The following is a 27642-nucleotide window of genomic DNA, read 5'->3' as shown; positions in this document are numbered from 1 at the left end:
GACGGTGGACAGATTGCCTACTGGGACATTCTCGGGTTGCTGGGTCCACGGGGAGGCGTTAGGGGTGGAAAGCAATTCTTCCCCTGGCTTGGGGTGAGGGCTTTTTCTTCTCTCCTGCTGTCTTTTTACTTTAATTTAATGCCAGACCTCTCCATCATCAAAAAGGCTGCACCCCTGAGAAGTGGGAGGGGGCTGCGGCGGCAGCCGGCCCTGCCTCCCCGCATGGGAGTGACTAGGGGGAATCTCAGCCACATCTTTCACTCTTCAGAGAACAGTCCTTTCTCTGTGCAGCTGGAGAGACCGTGGAGCAGAGCTGCGGTCTCTTAAGAGTCGCCGCGGGGAGGGGCTCTCAGGTGCTTCTGGGTTTGGGTTGAGCAAACCTCCACAGACAGGGCTGCACATGTACCAGCCAGAACTTCCAGCCCCCACACCCTTTGCCTCATCAGTGTGTTAAGTGCAATGACCTATTTAAGAGTAAACCCATCCCACCCACGCCAATTCGGGGCTTATCCAAGCACTGCCTCCCCTCCGCCTCTGTCCAAGTTGCCTGATCACAAGCTCAACTTGAGAGCGAAGGCCTTGGGTTGAGGGCTTATGATCAGAAGCCTGAGGATGGAAGTTTTGGTCAGTAACAATGTGTATTAGACACACGAGTCCTCACCCTATGTTCTGAGACTGAGTTATTTTTCTTCTTCCAGTCGTCCTGCCCCACACACTTATCCTAGACACGACAACATGCGGACTGACAGTCCCAGCCCCACCCTCAAGGTCATCCCACCAACCCCACCAGCCTTGGGGGCCCAAGGGCAGTGCTGCCTGGTGCCGCTCTCTTCTGCTGTCCCTGCTCCCCTCCTGCAATTAGTTTGTACTCATTGGGCTGTGCTCTCTCCCCTGTTTACCTGATGTAAAGAAATAAATGTCCTTTTCCTCCTCGCTCTGCCAGTTTTCCTGCCTGTTCCTTCAGGATCAGATAAAATCCAGGGTAGTCACAGGGGAACAGAGTGAAGATTCTCACAGGGACCTGGGGAAATCATCCGGGTCCTCTGGCCTGCTCCCACTTCATACCAATGCCACACGGAGAGTTCTGGCAGGCCATCTGGAGCAGAGGAAGGAAGGGGCTTTGAGAACTGGTCCAGGAAGACTCAAGCCCCACCTGTGGCTTGTAATTCACATCATTAGAGCCATCCAGACCTCATCCCACCCTGGCCTCTACTGGGGAATGTTAAGATCCCTCTGATTGTTAAATATCACCAGTTACAGAGATCCTATCTTCTCTAGGTTATTTTGTTTTGTTTAGAGACACAAGCCTTTTGTATTAGAATTTTTTTTAAGTTTAACTTCAGTCATTCCAAAGATGACTTTCTGGAGTTCCCATTGTGGCACAGTGGAAACAAATCCAACTAGTGACCATGAGGTTGCGGATTGATCCCTGGCCTCGCTCAGTGAGTTAAGGATTCGGCGTTGCCGTGAGCTATGGTGTAGGTCTCAAACGCAGCTCGGATCTGACGTGGCTGTGGCTGTGGCGTAGGCCGGCAGCTGTCGCTCCGATTCGACCCCTAGCCTGGGAACCTCCATATGCCGCATGTGCGGCCCTAAAAAACAAACAAAAAAGACCAAAAAAAAAAAAATGACTTTCTGATCAAAACCTTGCAGAACTCTCTCTGGGCCTCAACCGCATTGGCCACAGGGTCGCTTGAATAGGCTGGGTCCCTCCACTCAAGGCTGAATAGAGAATGGTATGTAAAAACGTGGGAGTGACTTTTTCTTTTTTTTAGAGACTCCTGGCTCTCCATGTTCAGTTCTGTCACTCATATCTTTTTGCTCCTGCTTTCAAACAGCTTGGTGGTTTTTTTTTTGTTTTTGCTCCCAGGAACTAGTGTGACAAAGCCCCTGCCAGTGACAGACACGATCCCAACTCTCTTCACCCACACTGACTCAGGCCTCTGGTTAACTGGAAATCCTGCGTCAATCTCTAATAGCCTGGCCTGGGGCGGAGGGGCTGTTCATGTCAGAAAATGTGTATTACTCATCTGCTCATTCACTCAACAGTCAGATATTTCTTAACTGCCTTCTATGGTCTAGGCACTGTTCTAAGTGCTGGGGATGGAAGCGATCCCTTTCCCCATGAAGCAGATATTCTCGTGGAGGAATGAGATGTACACTATAGGTACTGTACCTCCTAATATGTACAAGCCTTGGTAAGTAAAGAAGAATAATCACAGTGTCTGTCCTCCAGGGTTCATGGATTAGGATATGAAAGGAAATAATTACATGAGACATAGAAAGACAAAGAAGTTGCTTTGGGCATGTTACGGGGCGGCGCGAGACACTGCCACTGAGTGAGCGGAGAGGGACTGGGAAGGCTTCTAAAAGGAGCTGGTATTTTGAGCTGGGGGTTGAAGGAAGGATAGCACGTCCATGGGTCGCTATTGCTGGGACAGATGTGCTAGGAAGAAAGAAGAACTTAAGCAAGACTCTGAGGCAGGGAAACATAGATGGTGGGAGAGAATTTCACGGGCTGCCTGGGGAAACTGGGCATCACCTCCTAAGACCAACACTTCGCCAGTTGCAGCAAAATCCCTTGGCCAGCATGCTAGGCTCCAGGCTGGGAAAGTGGCAATTCCCTCTGCACTAAGTCCCCAGGGGAGTCCAGGGACCTGCAAGGCCATCAAAGCCCAGCTTCATTTGGGGTAAACCTTCAGAGCTCTGTTAAGTTCTGCCCTCACCTGTACACTTGTGGTCCCTCTGGTCCCTAAGATGTAAGTGATCCCGACAAAATAGGCAGCAAGTCTGTCCCTGTGTCAGACTCAAAGTCTCACTAGATCCTCCTCTTTAATCTCTGACTCTTGGATGAGCGGCATGAGGGAGACCAAAGCCCTGTGAGTCACCCATGGTGCCCAGTCTGTGCCCAGAGATAACAGCAGCATGCAGTGACTCCTGAACTTCCTCCTTTCGTCCAGTGTCTTCTCGGCAGATGATCCCAGTTGTCCCTCCCCTATGCCCCGCCCCATGCCTGGTGGCACAGGACACTTAGCGATTTGCTCCTTAATTGTCCCCCAGCTAGGCTGCGCAGTCGCCTAATCTTGATATCGCGCTCTTTAATCTATGTATATAAATGATATCGCGTTTCGAGTCCTGACTGCTTCTCCTAGACCACCTCTGCTTCTATCCAGACTCAACCAAGTTCTCTGAATATATTTGTAGTCTCATCCTGGCAGCCTGTGTGGAACTAGAAGGAGATGGAGTCCTAAAGGCCTCACAAGTGAGGGACAGAGTGAGTCCACATCCTCCTTGGTCATTGAATAAAGGGCCCATTACACCTGGGAGAAGTGCTGCTTAAATCTAATCCTAATCCTTTCTGTTCCCCTTTCTTCCTCTGGCTGGTTCTCAGGAAGCGCACCTCATCACCGTTGCATAGCAACGTATTCCCCCAGTGTACCATCATTTGTCCTTGCCTGCTACTGCTACTAGCCGCTCCCCAACGCCTTTCATCTTTCCCGGAAGTCTTCCTAAATCCTCCAGTCTGGTGGCAGCTTCAGACATGAGCGTAATGTACCAAGTTTTGCGGCTCCTGCTTTTTCACCTACAGAGTTGTGTCTTCGGACCTCAGGAAACAAAACAAAATCTAATAAACAAAGTCATGCTGGTATCGTAACCTGGAGAAAAGCCTCGATTATCTGGGGCCTTAGTTTCCCCATTTATATTGCCGGCAAGAACCTTTTGGCTCCGAAGTTCAGACAGAACCCCTCGGTGCTGCCAACAGAACCTCTCACTGCACCTCCTTATCACCCTCTCTGAGGAGTCAAGGGACCGCGAGAGACCCGCGTGCTGGGGAGCAGGCATCTCCCAACGCCAGACTTCTGAGCTTAGTTCTGGCCAGGAGCCTGGGTGCGCCTCCGCGTCCATTTCCTCTCCCCTTTTTTCCGGCGGGTTCTGTACGTCGGGGCAGGCGCCCTCGTGTTTACTGGGAAATCATGGCGCCCTCCCGAGCTTGGAGCGGGAAATTAGCATATTCATATTACATTTGCATGACCTCCGCCTCGGGAGCGCGGGGTCTCTGGCTCCACCCCCGTCTGGAGGTTTCCCCCGCCCCGGAAGCCACGCCCCTTAGACGGTTCCTGAGCCGCCAACGCGACAGAGCCGGCGGGTTTCGCCTTTTAAAGATTCTGGAAGCATGAAGACCAGTCTCCTTTTTCAGCCACTCGACAATACTGTTTTTCGCCCTTTTAAGGGCTCCTGAAAGTCCTCGGCTGGAGCTGAGGCTGACGAAGCGCCTGGGGCCGAGGGAGCCTGCCGGGCCTGTCAGTAGTGGCCCGAAGATGAGGAGGATAAAGCCATTTGATGAGCCCTGCCAAGCCCCGGTGCGTATGCACTTGGTCTACATACTCCCATTTAACCTTTATCACAACTGTTTGAAGTATCGTTGTCCCCGTGAGGAACTGGCTCGGAGATGTGGCTTTGGTCCCAGCAGGGCTCCTCAGCGTGGTTCCAGCAACTGGCCAGGCATTTCCAGGCTACTCTGGTTTTGTCAGGGGGTGAAGGGAGAGGCGAGAAGGCCAAGAACCGCTGTCATGGTCTTCGTCTGAAATCACCGTGTGCCTGGTGTTCACCAAGGCCTGCCCCTAGGAAGGAAGACTTCTTTGCAGCTTGGGTGGGGGTGGGGGTGGGGGGAGTCAACCTCACGTTTGTGTTGCTCCTATTCTCAGAGCATCCCCCATACATTATCACATTTGTGCTTCAAGAACACTGTGCCAACAATATGAATAACAGTTCCACATGGCCTGGAATGCATATTTTAAGCGCTGTTCACCTCGGTCTAATTTCATTATAGTGCAATGGAACAATCCGGACCATTCCCTGGGATTTGATCTGGGAGGAGTGATTTCCAGAGAGCAAGCCACTTTAGAGTTAACAAGGATGCTAGATTTACTTAGAAGGAATTTTACAGAGAAATTGAGTCTTCTGTAGTATAAGCCCCAGTGATGGGTCATATACATAAGGGAGATTCCAAAAAGGATGTTGCTTTGCGATTGAAGTCAGCGACTAAATCTCCCAGTGGAATACTTAAATTGCGGATAGAATTTGCTTTAGATATCAAAAGTCAGCTATGACGTTTTACAAAAAAAAAAAAAAAAAAAAAAAAAAAAAACCTCAAAAAGAATATTAAGTTTTGACACCATCCAGGCAAATTATATTTGAGGTGGTTTAAGAGTCAAGAGTTTCCACATTTTAATAAATTTTTATATGTTTTGTGCCACATCTATGATCTGACTAGATTAGGAAAGAGCAAATGGATTTGGGGAAGAGAGGACACTAGGGAATTTGAAGTAGAGAATTAAAAAAAAAAAAAATTCTGGTGTGGAACACAGCAATAGCTGCAGAAATATTAGGTCTTTGAAAGACAGGTCAACAACTGATAACCAGACAAATATAAAACTGTAGGTGGTGAAATAAGCCTCATGTCTCATATTTAGTCCTGGGACTAGCATCAGTTGCCATTTGGCACCCTTGCTTGAGGGCTGCTTCTGGCCCCTATGGGAATACCGTCCTCAGGAGAGTGAGGGAGATTGACCCTAGGGAGTGGCTCTGCTCTGGAAGGTTCTGCATAAGAAACACAGCTCCATGTCCTGCCTTTGAGGGCCCTGGAGCTCATCTCTAGGGGCTGGTCTTTCCAGTAGACCACATACTGAGCCACTGGACAGGATTTTAATAGTAGAAAAGGAGCTTCTGCTCCCAGAAACTGGCAAAATAAGCCAGAGAACCATAGAAAATGAGGCAGTCTTAAGCTCTGTGGATTCCTAAGGAAACATGTACACATGACAGAAGTACATGTGAAAACACAGATAAAGAGATAAACATTAGAAGGGACTTCTGAAAATTAGAAATAGTTTTATTTGGGGATGTGGGGTTATAGATGAAGTATCTGTGCTTAGAATAAAGTTTTCATATAATTTTTCTTTTAAGTCGGTACAGATGTGTATCTCTGTCAAACACCGAAAAGGCCCCAAATTGTCGTATTAGTGTGACTGTAAAGAGAAGCTTCTTGCATTGCGTATATAGAAATAGTAGCCATGGGGAGTAAACCATGTGGCAAAGCTGCTTAGAAACTGCTTAGATCCCTTGCTCAGGCAAAGCCATTCTTAAAGCAGCAGGCGTCCCTTGGCATGGCTGAGAGTGGAAGCGGGAAGAGGAACAGATTGGAGGGTGGAACTTGAACAGGGTATTTAGGGGAGATGAGCAGTGGGGGAGGGGAAGAGACGAGCATCTAGACTCTGGCCTCCCATGCAGCCTGGAGCCCGCAGGTGACAGGTTTAGGCAGGTAGACTTGTGTTGATGAAGGGACTGGCAATGAAGTGGGGTGAGGAGAGAAGCTGAAAGTCCAGAAGGTCATTTAGGATATTTGTGTCATGGTTATACACTTTTTTTTTTTTTTTTTTTTAAAGCTCTGTAAGGGTGGACATGACTCAATGGCCAGACTGTGCCTGGCAAAATGGATTCGTGCTTCTCATAACCGGCCCCATCTAAGAAGGCTTAGCCCCTTGAGGAAAGTATTTTCGCTGTTTCAGAGAGTCAAGTGACCGGTGAGTTCTCTGAGAGAATGAGAAAGCATTGGTATAAAAGGGGAGTACTAGGGGTTCAGACTCGCACAGGGTCTGGGAGGAGTCAGTCCCCTGGGACCTGGAGGTGATCTTCATCTCCCGCCCCGCCCCCACTCCTCGCTCCCCCAGTAGAAATCAGCTACAAATCTCAGCTTGTTGGGAACAGATGGCCTTGGCTGACGAATAAGCCACCGCAGGCTGTTCCACCTGTTCTCGGGCTGGAATAATCAGCTCGAGACAAACATCGGCGCTGAAATAACTCATGGCAGCGGGTGATGCGCAGGCACAGATTCCAAAAATCTCTTAAATAGACCCCCTCCAACTCTCTCCCCTCCCCAGCCCCTAGAGGCCATCAGGGGAAGGTAATGGAGCGGAGAAGAGAGATAGAGCCCCAAACTGAGCGCGATAGCGGCGCTGCTGGTGCCGGCGGTGGAGGTGGGGTGGGGGCGGGGCTGGGGCTGGGGTCGGGGTGTACCTTGCACCTCCGCAGGGCCAAGGTATTTCTCAGGAGAACGTGCGAATGGTTGGTCCGTGTTAGGGACAAGTGTGAGGAGATCCAGCTTGCTGGGGACAGTAGAAAACAGAATTCTGAATGTGTTTGTTAAAGAAGTGATATGCAAATGAGATCAAGCTACCCGCAAATCTCTCAGCAGCTCAGACTCTTCTGCCGGCAGCCGCTGGGGATGGCTGCCTGGGTGCCGGTACTTCTGTGGACTGGTGTGCAGCTTCCCTTCACGTCCTTGATAAAGTCGGCTGGGCTAGTGTTCACTGGCAGAGGCAGATGAGTGACAGGGCTGGGAAGCAGTGGTGACGGCACTGGCAGGGTGGGGGTTGCTGGCTGAGATGGGGGTCGGGCTCCTATGGAGTCAGTCAGCAGAGGGCAGCGATTGAGAGAGAAGAGTGAGGCTGATTGCTTGCTCTGGGTGCCCTGAAGCAGGCGGCTCCCCTTGGTGCAGCCACCTGGCCTGATGCACAGAGCTAGGGGGCTTTGAGTCCCCAGAGGCTGTGCTGGCTGGGATGAGCCTAGAAAGCTCTGGGACCCCCCGACCCCCACCCCCAATGCATCTCTTTGTGGTCCCTGTGGCTCTGCCTGAGGCCTAGGGCTTTGGAAGACAGGGCTCTCACCTGTCTTTTAAAGTCCCACAGACTTGGTCTCCTTAAAGTTGATTGTGCTCTCAGAAGTGCCATGGTGGCCCCTGTCCTGCTGAGTGCCTGGCTCTGTGGTTCTCGCTTTGCTATATATTAGAAACACTCAAGAAACTGTTTTTTTTTTAATATATATATATACACACACACACACAAATGGTGAAAAGTATGGTATAATGAACTTTATCCTCCAAACAGCTTCAAAATTATCAACACAGTAAAGCTTGCTTCATCTAAACCCTGCCTACTTCCCCATTCCCTTGAAGCAGACCCCAGATATGGTATCACTTTGTTACAATAAAGATATTTGTGGAGTTCCCGTTGTGGCGCAGTGGTTAACGAATCCGTGAGGTTGCGGGTTCGATCCCTGGCCTCGCTCAGTGGGTTAAGGATCTAACATTGCTGTGAGCTGTGGTATAGGTCGCAGACGCGGTTCAGATCTGGCGTTGCTGTGGCTGTGGCGTAGGCCGGCAGCAACAGCTCTGATTAGAACCCTAGCCTGGGGAGTTCCCATCGTGGTGCAGTGGTTAACGAATCTGACTAGGTTGTGGGTTCGATCCCTGCCGTTGCTCAGTGGGTTAAGGATCCGGCGTTGCCGTGAGCTGTGGTGTAGGTCGCAGACGTGGCTCGGATCCTGCGTTGCTGTGGCTCTGGAGTAGGCCAGTAGCTACAGCTCTGATTAGACCCCTAGCCTGGGAACCTCCATATGCCTCGGGAGTGGCCCAAGAAATGGCAAAAAAAAAAAAAAAAAAAAAGAACCCTAGCCTGGGAACCTCCATATGGGTGTGGACCTAAAAAGACAAAAAAGAAAAGAAAAAAAAAAAAAAGGAAAGAAAATGACTCTTTAAAAATGTGAGCACAATACTCTTATCACATCTAAAAAATATCTGTAATTCCTTAATATCAAATATCTAGTCAATATTTAACCTTTCCTGATTTTTATATATTACTAATTTAATAAATTGTGTGTATATTATTAATTTGTTCAAATCAGGATCCAAACAACATTGAGGAGCTTTTTAAGAAATACTGCTGTGCCCAGGGCCTTCTCACTCAGGGATTCTGATTTAATTGGCCTTGGGCAGGGCCCAAGCATCAAATTTTTTAGATCTCTCTTGGTGGTTTTAATGTGCAGCCAGGGTTGAGAAATGCTCTACCTTTCCCCCTCCGTTTCCTGCCAGCTCCTCCTTGTCCAGGTTGTTAAATACTTCTCCCGCCTCCAGCCAGTAGACCAGAGCAGTTGGCACTAACATGCCTGTGGGAGGAGTTGAGGGCTGTCCATCTTTTCAGGCTCCTCCTTCCAGGTGGGCTCAGACTCTCTGTGGACACAAGCATTCCTTTTCTTTACAAATCCATACACCATGTGGGCCTGTTCCTGTCGCTTTCTACCCTAATAGCCTGATGCCTGTTCTTGCCTTGCAAATGTAGCAGTTTTTTTTTTTTTTTTTTTTTTTTTTTTAATAGCAAAATTCCTGCCTCAGGAAAAAGTGAGAACTTCCCTGGGGGCAGTTCTCATTTGGCTGCTCAAGTGGCTCAGCACTATGCTGGTGCTGAGAGAGAAGCCTGCTGGGGCTTGGCAGCAGATGTAAGGGAAACTGGGGATTGAGTGGGATTTGAACCCAGCACATTTCAGGGAATCTAAGAAACCTTTCTCTCCTGAAGATGTTAGCCCCAGGAGCATTACAGAGAATTATGCCCACATCCCTAGCTCGCAGGCGTCTGCCTGCCTTCTTGAGGCTGCTGCTTCTGCGGCTCCCCTACCCCTCCACTCTTGCTTGCCTTTTGGATTTGTTCCTCCCTCCTGTGTCCCCACTCCATGCCTCACTGAATGTTGGTGAAACAAATCTAGTCTAAAATAATGAGCAATCAACTACCCTGATGCTTGGGGCAGGCTGGGCAGGAGCTGGGGGAAAGGGGTAGGGAGCTGCATCGTTTATAAAGCCTAATAAAGATGCAGATGAGCATACAGACTAGGAGCCCCAGAGCTGGGCTTATTCATTATTCAAAGTTATGTAAATGCCACTGGGTCCTGCGTGTTAGAATCCTGCCCCTTGTCCCTGCTGCTTCTTCCTGCTTGACAGATCCAGGCTGCCTTGTGCCTCCCCTTCCCCCAACCCCCAGGTGTTTACATTCTTCATTCGCCCTGCCCAGATACCTGTTTCAGACCCTACCTCTAGGGAAATACAAATCCTAGATCTCCTCTCTAGCCAGAAGTCTTCCAGAGGTTTGTTGGGAGGTCCTGGCCTTCTAGTAAGACTATATAGGGCCAAATAGATGGGCTTCTCATTTTTAAAGATTTCCAAGGAAAGAATCCCGTGAGAGTGCTTATATACATGTTTTAATATCTCACACACCTACTTAGTGGGATAGATTTAGGTTAGTGAGGTCTAACTTAAATCCGTCTTGCTGCACAGGAAGCCCACCATTGAAACAGAATATCCAAATTCTCTCTAATTACTCCTTTAAGAAGTAAAACGCAAGAACCAAGTGGCTCCAGCCTACTGTCCCAGATTAATTCATTCTTGTTGCCTCATACCTTTCTAGACAGTTGAACCTCATTCCAAGTTAGACTCACAATCCTTATGCTCCTAAACCTGTCCTGGGGTAGCACACTGCAGTGAGAGTTTAACTCATACTAACTATACTGAATACCTCTTCTTTTCCACATTGGGATTACTTATTTGTACCTCACAATTGCCTGGGTCTTGGAACTCAAATTACTTTCCCATGACTCTCCTCTCTCTGTACCAGTCTTTCCCTTCTTCCCCATCACCCCCTACTTTTTCAGTTTGGTGAGGTTGAGAGATGAAGAATTGGGTCAGAGTCGCAGTGGCATCGATTGCCTCTGCTTTCCCTTCTTTTCTGGACTGGCTCTCCTCCCTCCCCACCCCCAATCTATTTTTAGCCTGCCTCTGTTTTCCTTAGTCGGGTTGGCAACCATGCCGGCCCTCTTTCTCTTCTCTGCCCTTATCTCTCCCCTGCAGCCTGTGTGGACCCTAGCTGCCCTTCCAGAGGTCTCTTTTTGCCTGCCCGGATTATTTTGATTTTCTTCCATCCTGAAGATAGGTAGGGTCTGCCTGAAAGTGGTTGCCTGGGCACGCTCAAGCAGAAGGGAGGCAGGAAGATAATCCTGGTGGGTCTGTTTGGCAAATCCTTCAGTGTTACTGAAACCCTCAGGTCGTCCTCTGAGCACATCTACGATGACTAGTCCCCTCCTCCATATCCATAGACTCAATTCCCTACATCCCCTCTTCCCTCTATAGCCCCCCCCACACCCCGATAAGAAATGCTCGGTTCCACCCACTTGGGCTGCATGCAGCATCCCTGCAGGTCTCTGCCTGCCTTCTTGGCCTGCACACTGCCAGTCTCTTCTTATCTGATTCTGGTTTCTCTCCACACTTCCCTGACCTCATCCCTCCCACGCACACCCATCAAACCCCACATGGCCCTGCCCCTTCCCCTGCTTGCACTCTGTTTCTAGGACACACCAGCTCATTTGTAAAGGGGCTTTGCCAGCTCAGGCAGGGCTTGTCAGCATCCCCCACTTGTCCTTTCTCAGCCTCCTCTAGACACTGGTCCCCTCCTTTAGCTGTCACCAGCAAGCTGAATAAGACTGGATATTTTGGAAGGGGAACTGCAGCTGGCTGGGGGAGGAGGGTGGCATTGAGAGAAGCAAAGGCAAAGGGAGCTGCCATGGAATGAGAGGGAAAGAGAGGTTCCCAGCATCCTTTCTCTCTAACTTTATCAGCTTGGGAACTGGCAGGATCTTACACTGATCCCTCTCTGTACCTCATTCTTCTCTCTCTCAGTAATAACACAATACCTTGCTTTACAATTTACCACATTCTCTTACATATATCCAGATATCCGCATGGCTCACTCCCTCTCCTCCAAGTCTGTTCAGATGCCCCGTCCTCACGAGTCCTACCCTGACCACCGTTTGAAAAGGGAAGCCCCAGAGTTCCCGTTGTGGCTCAATGGGAACAAACCCGACTAGGATCCATGAGGATCTGGATTCAATCCCCGGCCTTTTTCAGTGAGCTAAGGATCCAGCACTGCCATGAGCTGTGGTATAGGTCACAGACTCGGCTCAGATCTGGCATTGCTGTGGCCATGGCCTAGGCTGGCAGCTGTAGCTCCAATTCGACCCCTAGCCTGGGCACTTCCATATGCTGCGGGGGTGGCCCTATCAAAAGCAAACAAAATAAAATAAAATAAAAAGGGCAGCCCCTCTCCCAGCACTCGCTATCTTACCCCCTCTGCTCTGTTTTTTCCCCCAATGCACTTGTCACCTTCGAATGTACAATATAAGTTATTTATATGTATTACATGTCTTCTCACTGGACTGTATATGCCACAAGAGTAGAGATTTTCATCTGTTTTGTTCACAGACACCTCCACCATACCTAGCACAGTGCCCCGCACACAGCAGTAGCTCAATAAATACTTGTATATTGAATGAATGAATGAATGATCTTATTGGCTCTTCATATACTCCTGTAGAGTTGGGCGGTATTATTATTCCTTTTCATTTTATTGTGGTCATATATACAATGTACCTTCTTAACCATTTCAAGCGTACAGTTCTGAGGCATTAAGTACATTCATAGGTGTTGCGCAGCCATCACCACCATCCATCTCCAGAACTTTTTTATCCTCCCAAACTGAAACTCTGTGCCCATTAAATAGCAACTCTCCAGCCGCTGGCAACCACCATTCTAGTTTCTATGAATTTGACTACTCTGCGTAGCTCACACAAGTGGAATCATACAGCACTTGTCCTTTTGTGTCTGGCTTGTTTCATTTAGCATCATGTCTTCAGGGTTAATCCATAATGTAGTATTATTCCCATTTTACAGATATAATTATTCCCACTTTACATAGGCGGCGCTTCAGCTGGGTGCAGCTGAAAGCACCCAAAAAACAGACTTGGCATGGAGTTGACAGAATTGGCTGGTTTTTATCATTCCCAGGAGAAATCAATACTAATCCATGTGCCTAGGCCTTTAAGGCAATTGAAGAGTAATTTCCTCTGTATTGTATTTCCTTTGGGAATATTTTTACTCCTATTCCCGTTTCCTACTCTTCCCCCCTCAGCAATTCCTCTGAACATTTCCACCCCGCAACAGTTCCAGTTTTTTTTCTCTCCAGAGCACTTTAACTCCTTTTCTCTTGAGTCACATGGCCTGGTCTGGAGATCTTCCTGCTTGGGTTTCATCTGAGTGTACTCAGCCTTGCTTGAGACTGTTTACACCCCTCACCCCTCCACCCACCCTGGGGCAGTTATGAGCCTGTTTCCTTCCAAAGCAATTAGTGCAAGGAGGCCAGCCGACTCGGTGTTAATGCCGTTTCATTAAGTGGGAGCAATCCTAATGATAATAAAATGGCACATTTAACATTCAAACATTGAACAGGGTTTCTAAGCGAGTGTGTCTCTCTCTTCCTTTCTTGAATAACAGCTCCATCTTCATAAGGACCTGACAATACACCTTAATGAGAGACTGGGGAGCATAGCGTCTTTACAGAACCAGAGAGGGGATGAGAACCAGACAAAGAATCCAGAGAAAGAGGGTGTGGTGCATTGAGGGGATAAAGACCCCAAGGGGTCCTGGGGTAATGGATTCTGTGGTGTTAATTTAGACGATTAAAGTCTGTAAAAATAAGGTCACATGGAAAATAAAGCCCAGCACAGGCTTTCATGCAATGCAGTCATTTACTTTTCTATTTGTTTAACACATTTTTCTCAACAAACATTTACTGTGCACCCAAGATGAGCCCAATTTTATGGAAGTTTGTAATAGATGGTGGCTCTCATTTTATGAAAAGGAACTTCAAGGGCATTAGCGGTCTACAGATCATCTTGTTTACCCTCCCCTGGGCAGCTTTAGTCAAATTTATCCCAAATTCATCACATGTACCAGTGAAAAGAATTTTAACAACTGCTTTGGACTTCTGAGCCTCCTTATTGAGACATCCATCTCCAAGGTCCTTGCAACGCTGTGATTATAGAATATCTGATTGAACTTCTGAAGCAAAAAGTGTGGGGTTGGGGAGCTGGCTGGGGAAAGAAGGTAAATTCAATCAGCTGGTGTTTATGGGAAGTTGAAGAGAGGCAGGAGAAAAGGATGACATCTCACAGCAACTTCCTTCCTCTGAGAAGTCTTTCCCAGCAAAGGGATGTATTCCCAACTCCCGGGCACAGAAGAGAGGCTGCTGGCCAGGGGGCGGGGGTCACAGGTGGGCTTTGCCCAAGCTGGGGAAGCGGCTGATTCGAAAAGGTGTCAAGTCGTAGGATGGTGTTAATTTCATGCTTAATTCATACAGGATCTTTCCCACAATGGGGGACAGCTTGAACCCATGCCCTAGGGAAGGGAGAGAAGGTTGTCAAGCATCCTCAGAGCAGGAGCTGTGCTCCCTGGAAGTCCCCTCCACGATCCTCAGCGTGGGCTAACCTTTCCATTGGCTGCATCCCAAGGATAGAAGTTGCTTCCCACTGACAGCCCCGCCCAGCCCTCTTATACACTCAAGGTCTAGGCTTTGGCTCCTCTCTGTTCAGCTAAAGGCATGGAAAACACCATTATGTCTGGTATTGCGGCAGGTCAACTTTAGGCACCCCATCTTCCCCTGCTCAGCTCACCAGAGAATCCAGCACCAATGACGATGTTGTCGTATTTTGGGTGTCGATCAAGAATGAAGTGCTCATCAGGTGTGTTCTGGAAAAAAACAATCACACCTGAGTCCTTTGAGAACAGAGAGAGGAGGAAGAACTGCGGGCTCGGAAGGGAGGAGACTTGGCTGGATTTCTTTCCAGAAAGAACAGGAATGGGGCACAGGGACGCTTTCTGCATGCCAGTGCCCTGGGGTATTCCAGTCTTTCTCATTTGTCCATCTGTCTCTTCTCGTACAGAGCTATGAGCACAGTAGGTGCTCAGTTAATGCGTGTAAACTAACTTTAGCCAAGATGCCTCAGGCCCTGTTGACATCTGTCTCTTCTCTTTGTCCCTAAGGCCTGCTCAACTAGAACATCTTGCCAAAAACTCTTTTAGAGCTCTTCTGGGAAACATAGTGAAGGACTGCCAGACATAAGCCTAGTTTCCTAATGAAAAGGAATATGAATAACCTCTAATGAGCCCTCTCTGGTGGAGGTGAACCGACCTGCAGAAATGAGCTCTTTTGTTTCAAGTCACATCCTGTCAGGGGTCGGGTGGAGTCCGGTCTGCCCGTCTGTCCCGTCCCCCTACTTTCCAGGGCTGCAGCAGGGCCTGGCCCGGCTGCCCACACCCTTACCGTGTACATGCAGTGCTCCATAATGGCAGGCTCGGGCTTACCGTGTACATGCAGTGCTCCATAATGGCAGGCTCGGGCTCTAGGTCAGGCAAGAGATCTCTGACAAAGCGGCTCAGGATGTGGACATCTTGGATGTCTGCGAAAGCTGTGGGACAGTCCCGCTCCTCGGGATCTGCATTGTTGCCGTGGTGATAGCAGACCTGGCTCTCAACCAGAGCAGCGTGAGCTGGGAGGGCTGGCCTCCCACACACCCACCCCCAGCCCAGGGGGCAGCTTGTAGACAGAATGCCCTCCCCATCCATCATCCCAGTCCTGACAGACGCTATTTGTTGCCATACAAGTTTGCCTAGCTGTCCATTCCTCCACCAACCCCATGTTTGCAAGGGAAGGGCTCCCTTTGACCCCTGGGACAGCTTCGGGGTCTTTCGTTGCAGATAGTGAATAATGAAGTAGGTTCCTGCTGCTGCCCACTGAGGTCTGAGGGAATCTGTTGAGAGGGAAGTTAGAACAGTGGCCCCAAATCTGCGGGAGCCCCTATTAGCCGTCCCTTGTCTTCTCTGCTCACCTTCACCAGCCCTGGGTACTCTCTGGAGGGCAGCCCGTAGATGTGGTGAGGAGCCAGGCTGAGGCCCAGGCCCAGGAAGCATGGAAAAGCCTGGGACACACTGTAGCTTCCGGGAGCCTTCTCTTTCCAGTAACACACATTGATCCGCAGGGTCTTGGAGCAAGAGGAAGTGGAAGGTGAAGGAGGGAAGCCTTTCTGGAGTCCTGGAGTCCTTTAATATAAGCCTAGATAGATGCCCCGCTTCACTCACCTTTTTTTTTTTTTTTTTTTTAATCTTTTTGTCTTTTTAGGGCTGCACCCGAGGCATATGGAGGTTCCCAGGCTAGGGAGTCTAATCAGAGCTGTTGCCGCCAGCCTACACCACAGCCACAGCAATGCCAGATCCGAACCGTGTCTGCGACCTATACCACAGCTCACAGCAATGTTAGATCCTTAACCCACTGAGCGAGGCCAGGGATCGAAACTGCATCCTCATGGATGCTAGTCGGGTTCGTTAACCACTGAGCCATGACAGGAACTCCCATTCACCTATCTTTGTTTCAACCAATTCTCACATCATTTACATGTTACATTGTTATGATGTGTAAAAAAATCTCTGACTCTCGGTCTCTTCCCGCATTCTTTTTTTTTTTTTTTGTCTTTTTGCCATTTCTTGGGCTGCTTCCGTGGCATATGGAGGTTCCCAGGCTAGGGGTCCAGTCGGAGCTGTAGCCCGTAAATGTATCCAGCCCTACTTCTCTTTCTCTCCAGGAATTAAATGTCTCATGTTTATTGAGCACTTAGTATAAGGCCAGGCCACCTCCTAAAGTGTCCCCCCCCCCCCCGCGGCCGCACTCACAGCAAAAGGAAGTTCCTAGGACAGGGATCAAATGTGAGTCACAGCTGCTCCCTGAGCCACCACAAAGACAATGCCAGGTCCTTAACCTACTGCACCCCAGCGGGAACTCCTCGAAGGCCTTTCTATATATCATTTAATTTAATTCGCTAAAGCTCTGGCCCCTATTTTACTAGGTTATAAAATTGAGGCTCAGATGAAAATAATAATAATAAAAAAATTGAGGCTCAGTGAGGTGAGTCAATTTGCCCGGAGTCATCCACAAGTCATCTGGATCCAAGGTTTCTTTTCTCGAGCACCAGCTCTCAGGTTTCCAGCTCCCCTTACCTGAAGAGGCAGCTCAAGTCCCAGGGGACGGAGGAGCCGGTTGGTCCAGGGACCTGCTGTGATGATCAAGCTCCTGGCTTGGTAACTGCTGGAGGTGGTTTTCACCACAATCGGTAGCCCTGGTTTTATCTCCATCACCTTCTCTCCATCATGCACTATGCCTCCTAGCTGTCGAATTGCATCCTGAAGGGGCAGCAGCAGAGAAAGGCAAATCAGTTATATATGTGGTTCACCCTGGTGGACAAAGAGCCCTTCATTGAGGGCAGGAAAGAGAGAGCAGAATCTAGACTTCCTCTCCCATATTGTCCAGGCTGACCAGGATATATAAAACTGCCCTGCCCCAAAAGTCAGGGCTAAAGCCAGCAGGGCAAAGGGGCTCATCCAGCTAGGGATTGGAGGATGGCTGATGGGGGCCCAGAAGCCCAGAGTAGGAGCTCCATTACCCCTAAGGCTGCACTGTATCACCTGGAGGACCCTGAGTGCCTTGTCAGCATAGAGAACTCCTCCAGACTTGTCCAAGAGGCCTACTTCTCCCCTGGCCAACTGAATATTGGGGAAGCGTTGCTTCAGTTCCTCAGATGGAAGATACTGGTGTTCCACCCCATGCCTAGACAAAGTAGCCTGGATTGTCTTTAATTCTGGATTCTCCTTCATTCCCAGCAGCAGTAGTCCAGTCTGCCTGTTTAAAAAAAAAAAAAAAAGCATTTGCGTGAATGTCTGTATCTGAGCCTTGAGCCATTCTCTCTCATTCTTTAGCAAAGGGCCCAGGCATGGCGTCAAGGGGAGTTCTGGCCTCACATTCCAAAAACTGGTGAAGTCTGCCCTTGGCTCTCACTGTTGGTTTGCTTGTCCCTTTATCAGGATCCATTCTGCCCTTGAGGGCAGAGATCCTAAGTCCTCTTTTATCATCATACCTAGAAAGTGGTAAATGTTCAAGGAGCTTGATAAGATTTCTTCCCCTTTCTCCAGTCCCCTGACTCCACTCATTGCTTTGATCTCTATTCTTTATCTGCTTCCCCCCTCTCACCCCCTGCTGTTTCTTTTTCCTGTCCTTTTTTCTTATATAGTGTTTTGTCCCTTCCTGTGTGTCTGTCTGTCTCTCAGTTCCTTCTCAGAGGTTGCCTGTTTTGTGGGAAGGGTCCTCAGTTGGGAGCTCTGTCTCTAGGTCCAGTCCTGGCATGCCCTCTGTGACCTTGCTCTGGTTGCTCACTGTTCTGACCCCACATTCCTCCTCAGTAACACATGCCTATTGGGCTATCGGTGGTTCCACACCAGAGGGGGTGTGGAAATGGCATGGATCATTTATTGCTTGTCACAATACCTGCGGGTTACCACTCACATGTAGGGGTGGGGGCCAGAGATGCTAAACCTGCAGTGCTCAAGAAGGTCCCACCCAAATGCCAGTCGTGCCCTCACGCAGAAACCCCATTACATGATCTCTTAGGGCTCCAGCAATGAATTCAGTGATTCATTGATTCTTTTTCTTCCTATGTATCCCTTTTTGCTTCTTACTCCAAAGAGAATGAAAGTCGTTTCTCTTTAATGCGTTCCATTTCTCTGTCACAAGAGATCAGAGCTATCTTTTTATGGGATCTGATCTAAACAGTAGAAGGGTCACTTTGGCCCCGGGACCATTCTTGTAGTCCCTCTCAGTTTCAGCAGCCACAGTGACCAACACCAGCCCGACACATCCCCCCAGGTACTATATATAAAGCTCGTAATAGCCTATAATGGAGTCTCATGGATATTACATGCTTCCAAATCCCACATTATCTGGTTGGGGGGATTAAAGAGAAGATTGAGAGGGGGTAGGGACATAGTGGGCCCTGGGGCCGGTGTCAGTACACAGAGCTGCGCAGCGTGCCCAATCCATTTGCCATGGCCCCCGCCTACCCAGCATTCACCACTGGTGAGAAAGCAGTGAGCGCCTCTGCCTCTTCAAAGCTCAGCAGAGGAAAGATACTGTAGAAATCCCCATCAGCCAGCAGACAGACTTTTCCTGCGGCCCCAAAAGGACTTCACATTGGCTCTCAGGTAATGAAAACTTGCCTAGTAAACTCCTTGGTCGAAAGAGTGAATGATTAAGTCACCTGTAATAATGTATGTTCTTGAACCCTGTGTACCCAGTGGGGTTGTGACTGGGTAGAATTCTGGGAAAGACCTGGCTTAATCCTCATTTTAGCAGTCATAACGTCGGATTCCTGGCCCGGAAATTCAAGAGCAGTATGTTCTAGCCGCTGCCTGCAACATGCCAGCCTCGGTTTCTGAGATTTAGTTTCTTTCCTTTTCCTTCCTTCCTCCCATCCTTCCTTCCTTCTTTCCTTGAAATAAGAACTCCACTTACAGGAAAGTACTATAAGGGGAAAATGAACTCATGCCAAGACAATGGGCAAATCTGTCGAATTATGAAATGCTGAGTGATGTTCTAATTCCCAAGCTGTCCTGTGGTGGATGAGGCGGGAGCTCCCCATCCCTAGGAGTAATCAGTGAGCTGATTCTGCCGGTGAATGTAATTGTGCCGATTGTAATCATTTTGCTCCAGTTCTCTGCCCCTGTGGCATTTATTTCTTAGCCCAGATATTGATCTAACAGTGGGAAATTTTCCATCTGAATTTGTGGTGCTGGACCCTCCCCTAGTCCGAAGATGCGTTTGGGAAATTCTCATTTTCCGTGGATCACAGCTGAGCTATTTGGCCTGAGGGAAACCATGCACTGCTGGAGAAATGCCTTGGATTGGAGAGAGATTTTTGACCATTATGAGCAAATCGGAAATAAATGTAAAACACTGCCTGGAAATGCAAAGGCCTGTCATTATGGGAGATAGGTGAGAGGCTCCTGTGGGAAATGCATAGAGAATTGGAAATCAGTCAATCAAAACCAGGATCGGATAACGGGCCTTTTCCCCCCAGTATGAAGATAGATGACTTCCATGGGCAGATTGAAAATCATTTAAGTGCTTATTTTCTTAATGGCTTTTCCTAGATCCCAATAAACAGTCTGCTCATTCTGCATCAATTTCTCACCCCCATGCTCTGGGCCTCCCTCTCCTCTTTTTCTGCTCAGAGCCAGGCTCCCAGGTTTGGGGAGGAGGAGGGTGAGAAGGGACAATAGTATTGCAGGATGACCAAGAAATGAGTGGTCAAGGGCTGGTTTAGAAAGAGGGCACCTTGGAGTTCCCATTGTGGTGCAACAGAAACCAATCTGACTAGTATCCATGGGGACGTGGGTTCGATCCCTGGCCTCTCTCAGTGGGTCTGGGATTTGGCATTGCTGTGAGCTGTGGTATAGGTTGCAGACGCGGCTTGGATCCCACGTTGCTGTGGCTGTAGTGTAGGCCGGTGGCTACAGCTCTGATTCGACCCCTAGCCTGAGAACTTCCATATGCCACAGATGCGGCCCTAAAAAGCAAAAAATTAAAATTAAAAAAAAAGTAGAAAGAGGGCACCTTGAAGTGAGGCTGGGTTGCCAGTGAACCCTGGAAAAAGTGAAGCTCCAAAGTCCCAGAATGTTGTCAGCTGAGTGCTGAGCATTTGGTACTGACTGCCTTCCTCCAACCTTAGCAAGATCCAGCAGCAGGAAGAGATAATGGAAAGTTCCTCCCCAGGGCCTTGTTGGCTTCTCTGTGACTGGACTAAAGCCTCTATTGTGATGTAGGGAGTTTTCAGTAAGGGAGTTCCACCAGTTACTGTAGCAGGACAGGAGGGAGGGGCAGACTGCTCTCCCAGCATCTGCCATCTTCCCATCCCAAGCTCCGGCTTTCCCCTCTCTGGGTTAAAAATGCCAAGCAAGGCAGCTCTCAGAATCACCTTGGGGAAGGGACTCCAAAAAGGACTTAGTAATGGCTGCTGCCTTTGCTGGTTGTGGAGGAGCTCTTGGCGTTTCATCTTCCGCTCAGTGGGCCGAGGTGGAATTGGTTAACAGAGACTGCTCCAGGGAGGGGATGTGGCTGACAAGCCAGACACTTCGCAGACACAGGAAGCAGCAGCTGCGGAGGGGGCCACCAGGTTCTGCCAGCAGCTGTACTGCCTACGGCTGTGATCTTGTCTGATATTGTCAGCTAAGCAGGGGCAGCCGGGGTCAGGAGCTAGATAGTAGGACTCAAAGGGAGAAGGCGGGGCAGGAAAGAGATGGGCCGCAGAGCTGGGATTTGCTCTTGGTATCAGCATCCTGGCTGTACACATCACAAAAGAGTCAGACCTTGTGATCTGACACATGTGTCATTGTCTGTTCCCAGAATATATGCAGATATCCTGAGCCCACCCATATTTAGTATGCCACTGTCACAGGAAGTGGCAGAAAAGAATAAAAAGAATTGGACAACCACCTCAGCTATCAACGCCTGAAAGGTTTTTTTAGATCATCATCAAATAGCATTAGGCAAATACGTTCAAACCTATCAGTTTGATTATGATATTGTGCTGGTTCTTCTGGAAGAAGCTAGGCGTCTTTTAGAGAATCAGAATTAGGAACAGGGAATTCCCGTTGCGGCTCAGCGGTAATGAACCAGACTAGTATCCATGATGATGCAGGTTCAATCCCTGGCCTCACTCAGTAGGTTAAGGATCCGGCGTTGCTATGAGCTGTGGCGTAGGTCGAAGATGTGGCTCAGATCTGGCATTGTGGTGTAGGCTGGCAGCTGCAGCTCCGACTCAACCCCTAGCCTGGGGACTTCCATATGCCTCAGGTGCGGCCCTAAAAAAGACCAAAAAAAAAAAAAAAAAAAAAAAAAAAAAAGAATTAAGAACAAAAGCTAAAGGAATCAGTATCTGTTCTGTGTCTCTACTAAGTAAAAGAACCAAATAAATTAGTGTGCCTGAGTAGATTAGATTGACCATTTAGTGTGCCTGAGTAGATTAGATTGACCATAAGAAAGGACTTGTTAACAACAACAACAATGACAATAATACTTAGCACTAGATAGAACTTTAAAGGTTTTCAAAAAACATTCACGGGAGTTCCCGTCGAGGTGCAGTGGTTAACGAGTCGGCCTTGCTCAGTGGGTTAAGGATCCGGCGTTGCCGTGAGCTGTGGTGTAGGTCGCAGCCGCAGCTCAGATCCCGTGTTGCTGTGGCTGTGGTGTAGGCCGGTGACTACAGCTCCGATTGGACCCCTAGCCTGGGAACCTCCATATGCCACGGGAGCGGCTCAAGAAAAGGCAAAAAAAAAAGACCAAAAAAAAAAAAAAAAAAAGCATTCACCCTTCATTTTCCATAGCTTGGGCTTTGAGGCATAGAAACAGTTTTTTAAGAGGGGCTGTAATATGTCCCTGTCTTTCAATGTATGTTAGCAGTCTTCTGACCTGGGATGATTTAGGCCTGAACTTGTTTAGAGGCAGGGGATGGACAAAGTAACCAGTTTGTGGTATCTCCTAAACCAAGAGCCAACAAACTATGACCCAGGGGCCAAATCAGGTCTGCCACCTGTTTTTGTCTGTCCCAAGTCAAGATGGTTCTTATATTTTTTAATGGTTGATAAAAAGCAAAAGAAGAGTATTTCATGACATGAAAATTATCTGAAATTTCAGTGTTCATAAATAAAGTTTAATTGGGAACCCAGCCATGCCCATTTGTTTACATATTATCTGTGGATGCTTTCACAATGGCAGAGTTGAGTCATTGGCAGAGCCCAATAGTTGTACCAGACACCATATGGCCTGCAAAGGCTGTGATACCTACTATGACCCATTGACAGAAACAGTTTGCCAAACCATGTTCTAGAGTAAAAGTTGAATAATTCTGTGACTTGCACTAATGGGTTAAGACCCTGACTACTCAGTAGCGACACTCTCATAAGGTCATGGGAGAGTTCAGGGAGTTAACATGGATTAAGTACTTTTAGAACAGCCTCAGTTTCTTATTATAAATAAGAAATATGCAGCAATGATGACGATTTGTCAAGTGCTAGTCTAAGTCCCTTACATACTTTTCCTCACAACAGACCCAAGAAATAGATGTTATTACCCCTACTTCACAGAGGAGAAAACTGAGTCTCACAGAGGTTACACAGCTTGCTCCACACAACACAGCTAAATATGTCAGAGCTGGTATCTAGAGCCAGGCCTACCTGTTTCCAAAGCCTTACCAAATTCCTGTCGCTCTGCTAAAGAGAAGGGTTATGAGATTCTCCTACTCAAGAGTTCCTTTTCTTTTCTCCACTAGCCCTTCCCCTTGATTGTCCATGGTTGCTGCATCCCTTCTCTCTCCTCCTGTCCTTCTACCCACCTCCCCTTGCTGAATGGAGATAGGACATAGCTGACCCAGAATAGATGGAAGGAACTGCCATTTATTCAAAGGTGCTAGGCACAGCCAAGTATTTCATAAAGTATTGAAGAGTCTCATTTAATCCTCACAGAGCACTTTGATAAAAATGAGGCACAGAGAGGTATAGAAACTTCTACAAGGTCACACAACACAAAGTTAAATTCAAGCCCATCTGACTGCAGAATTTTCTTCCATCTGAAAGATTCCAGACACTTTCCAAACATCTCTTAGTTGTCTCCTTGTCTGCTGGGATGAAGTTTGCCCTCCAAGGCCTTGGCAGTTCTTATAGCACAAAATACTCAGCAGTATTCACAGATGGCTGACAGAGAGGGGTCCCTTTGCCAGGCCACCCCTCAGCAAGACATGCTCCCTTATTTGGGTGCTGGGTGCATTAGCTGCCTCTGGAGTAAATCTGTAATTAGCTGCCCTAGCTGTATTTGCATAATGGGTTTCACTTTGTTCTTAAGTTAATGGTGTTTTTGCAACAGAACAGTAACCTCTTGGTTCCTGGCCATTAAAATAACTGCCATCCTACCGGGTAGAGCCATGGTTTTATAGGAAGTTGAGTGAAGAGCCACAGAGAAGGTAGAGGGATGGTGGGATGGGTGGTTAAAGTTCTCTTTGCCTCCTGGGTTTTCTGTCTTCTTCACCTTGAGTATTTGAAAGGTGAGTGAGGGGGGCAGGTCTTAAGGGTCAGAGAGGGATGTCTGGGCAACAGGGAAATAGCTGCAGGCTCACTCCCTGGCATGAAGTGTGGCCTGAGAAGCATCCCCACTTGTTCCTATGGGAGGAGGTATTCAGAGAGAATGAAATGGATTTATTTATTTATTTACTTTTTGTCTTTTGTCCTTTTAGGGCTGCACCCGCAGCATATGGAGGTTCCCAGGCTAGGGGTCTAATCCAAGCTGTAGCCACCAGCCTACACTGGAGCACAGCAATGTCAGATCTGAGCCATGTCTGTGACCTACACCATAGCTCACAGCAATGCTGGATCCACTGAGCGAGGCCAGGGATTGAACCCGCAACCTCATGGTTCCTAGTTGGATTCGTTTCCATTGCACCAGGATGGGAACTCCTGAAATGGATTTATAAAGGTTGTTCTGGGGATGAGGACCCAGCATGAAAGATTGTGATACTAGTAGGAATATAAAGAATCAAGACAGAGGCCTCCTCCTCTCTTTCAACCCTGCCCCGAGAGAGTCTCCGGTGGCTTCATGGAGATATAGATATAAACTCCAGCTCTGGACATCTGCCCTCCATGTCTTTCCAGCAGTTTTCCCCAAACAGTCTCTGCAGGCATTGGACACATGGTCTAAACCCAGCCCTGGAACTCAGAGTTTGACAGGAGAGCCAGCTGGACCTGTGGGGCAATCCTAACACAGCGATCAGAATGCATCAAGGTGTCTGGCACTTCCCAAGGTCTCGTGTCTCTATTGCGTGTCAAATATTTGTGGCACTGTCCCCTCACATAGTAAAATTACCCCCCAGGTGCTGAGCCCCATGATTCAAGGAATTCTTCTGCCACAACCCAACCTGTATAATTGGGTTCCTGCCTCATGCTGCAGCTGGGCCCATATCCGGTAGCACTCCGCCATCATCTCAGTGTAGAAGTCTTCAGGGTATGCCCTTCGGATTATCCTGCTCTGCCCATGGGAGCTTCCTCGGGAATGTGGGAGGAAGAACTGGAAATGCAAAACAAGAGATAGCTACAGCTGTCACTTCTGGCGTTTTGAAGCCAGGTGGTCATGCGCTGTCAACCAGAGGCACTAATTCTTCAGATATTTCCATATAGTCTCCCTTTATGGGCACGTTACTGACGTGGCTTCAGTAGTTCTAACACAGGCTTCCTTTTTGCTAACATCATTCACATCCCAAAGTCCCATCATTAGTCTTCAGTCATCCTGCTGCAACCTTGCCCCTTTTAGACTCATGAAGAAGCAAAATTAGAAAGAAGCTTCCAGGAGTTCCCGTTGTGGCGCAGTGGTTAACGAATCCGACTAGGAACCATGAGGTTGCGGGTTCGGTCCCTGCCCTTGCTCAGTGGGTTAACGATCCGGCATTGCCGTGAGCTGTGGTGTAGGTTGCAGACGCGGCTCGGATCCTGCGTTGCTGTGGCTCTGGCGTAGGCCGGTGTCTACAGCTCCGATTCAACTCCTAGCCTGGGAACCTCCATATGCCGCGGAAGCGGCCCAAGAAATAGCAACAACAACAACAACAACAAAAGACAAAAGACAAAAAAAAAAGAAAAGAAAGAAGCTTCCAGATCACTCTAGTCTAGGCTCTTCATTTTATGCGGAAGAAATAAATGGAGAAAACTTATGCTGACTTTTTCTCTGTGGCTTCAGATCACTCAGGACAAGGGAACCAAATTGGGATTTAGCAAAAGATAGAGTGTTTCCTGCAAAGTTGGACCAGGAATCCCTCAGGCTTTGAGAAAACTGATAGAGAAGTGAAAAAGATTTCTAACCAATCCAGTTCATTATCAAGAAGAGTTAACTAGGAATTCCCATCGTGGCTCACTGGAAACAAATCTGACTAGTATCCATGAGGACTCAGGTTCGATCCCTGGCCTTGATCAGTGGGTTAAGGATCCAGCATTGCTGTGAGCTGTGGTGTAGGTTGCAAATACGGCTAGGATCCTTTGTTGCTGGGCTGTGGCGTAGGCCAGCGGCTACAGCTTGGATTCAATACCTAGCCTGGGAAACTCCATATGCCATGGGTGCAGCCTGAAAAAGACAGAAAAAAAAAAGAAGAGTAAACCAAAACCAACATGGATAGATGCAGGGAGAATGGGAAGGTAGAACCTTTGGGCTGAGTAGAGCTGCCCTGGAAAGGACCTTGTGGACATACGGGGCCCACCCATATGTACAGTGGCCACTGTAGACTGTACTGCATGGGGTCACTTTTTCTGTAAGAGAAAAAAAAAAAGAGAACTAAGTCTTATTTCTGTGTCTCAAACAAAGAAGCTGCTATTATCTGGAGGTAGCAGGAAAAACAGAAGCCTTTGCTGGGTTGCAGGGTGAGAGACCAGGAATATGCAGGAAAGAATCCTTCCTCTCAGGCCCACAAATCAACCTTCGTCTCTAGGCACAGTTATCTTTCCTTAAGGTTAAGCAAAGCAGAACTGATTATTTTTCTAGGCCAAATCAACCATTTGGGCACAGAAGAGACTGTGAGAAGAAGGAAGAGAATGGAGCCTGGGACACTTAGTCAGGAACAGGAGCTAGAAGGCATCAAAAGGAGAAAATGTGCATAGAAAACCAAAGTGGGTCTTAGGGAGGGTGGAACTTTCTTAGCATTGTCATGAAACACCCAGGCAGCTAAGCTACAAATTGCACAGAAATTGTGATAATCAGGACCTTTGGTCTTCAATCCACAGCCTGCTGACTCCAGAAAACTCTCTTGGGGGAGGAGAAAGGGACACTCCCTGAGGTCAGAAGTACAGAAGGGACACAGTACCTGCTCCAGCAGGAGGACCCTCCTGCTGTGTTTGGCCAGGTGGTACGCAGTGAAGCAGCCCTGGATGCCTGCCCCGATCACAATGGCGTCATAGAGCTCCTTCTGAGCAGCCATCATGCCCTCTGAGTTAGTCCTGCAGCCTCAGAGTCCACACACAAAGGAGAAGGCAATTGAAGGCGGGCTCCAACCTGAGGGAGGAGGAGTAAAGCAAAGTCCATCTTGGCCAGCATTTCCACAGTCCCCTGGGGCCAAGTCCTCCCTACTCTTCCCAACCCCCGAAGCCTGGCACAGGGCTCAGCCCCTGCCTCTCCTGCAGAGCAGAGCTGGGTAGTCTGATTTGTGAGGTTTAGCCCAGCTCAGCTGCCAGCCTCACCCTTGCATCCCTCTAGCTTTCTATTCTTGGCTCAATTATTGTCATGCAAATGGGCTCCTTCCTATGCCACCTTCCTGTCTCATTATGATCTTTGTCTCAGGACTTCGGCCCTAGAATTTCAATGCCTCCTAGACCAAGCTGGGCACCAGGAATGCTGCCTCCCCCTGCTGGCTTCCCTCTCTCCAGCCTGATTTCCTTTGGGGATTCAAAAGGGCCGAGCTAAGAACTTGGCACTATGCCCAGGGTAAGGTCCACCTCCCCAGTGGGTGGTGAGGTCAGGGGGGTAGTTGCAGGGGCCAATTGGGAGGGCAGGTTTGTGATTATGAAATTATTCTCAGCATGTTTTACTTTCATCTTTGAAAAAAAGAAGAAGAAATGATCCTGAACAAACGGAAAGGACAGAATGAGTGGAGAAGGCTTCTCCTGAGGCAGAGATCAGGCCCCAGCATGGGGGTGAGGAGGGGCCCCTGGAGTGAGTGCTGCATCTGTAGCAGGCAGTGTGCTAAATGAGCACTTTTACATGCATTTGGGACAGAGCCAGAGTTTGTCGGGCCTAATTCTTACACAATTTGGGGGTCCTCTCTAAGAAAAGGAAAAGAAAAATTGTGAATACAAAATTAGGTGCTAGGACTCGGAAGAGATTGTGCAATTAAGAAGGCTGTGGTTGAAGTTTCTTTAGCTTCACAGTTAATCAGTCTCTGAATGCATTATATCTAGTTTAATCCTCACAGCCCCAGGAGTAAATATTTTTATCTCCACTTTTGGCACATTAAAGATGGCCCCAAATTCTT

General features: G+C 48.4%; 1 protein-coding gene across 2 annotated transcripts; it reads right to left on the bottom strand.

The window, feature by feature from the left end:
- Positions 13079-27028, bottom strand: LOC110255229 (peroxisomal sarcosine oxidase). Of its 2 annotated transcripts, XM_021067503.1 has the most exons (8): positions 26479-27027; positions 24553-24701; positions 17225-17438; positions 16760-16942; positions 15598-15750; positions 15074-15232; positions 14383-14458; positions 13079-14107 (listed from the first exon to the last, which is right to left on the bottom strand). In XM_021067503.1, the coding sequence occupies exons 1-8, from the start codon at positions 26593-26595 to the stop codon at positions 13977-13979; spliced, it is 1182 nt and encodes a 393-aa protein (XP_020923162.1). In that variant the 5' UTR covers positions 26596-27027; the 3' UTR covers positions 13079-13976. The 2 variants fall into 2 exon arrangements, with proteins under 2 accessions (XP_020923162.1, XP_020923163.1); XM_021067504.1 differs by lacking the exon at positions 15074-15232 and having other exon boundaries at positions 26479-27028.

This window comes from Sus scrofa, chromosome 12, assembly GCF_000003025.6.
Source record: "Sus scrofa isolate TJ Tabasco breed Duroc chromosome 12, Sscrofa11.1, whole genome shotgun sequence".
NCBI lineage: Eukaryota > Metazoa > Chordata > Mammalia > Artiodactyla > Suidae > Sus > Sus scrofa.
The sequence above is the reverse complement of the archived record's forward strand: the minus strand, read 5'-3'. Positions and strand labels throughout refer to the sequence as shown.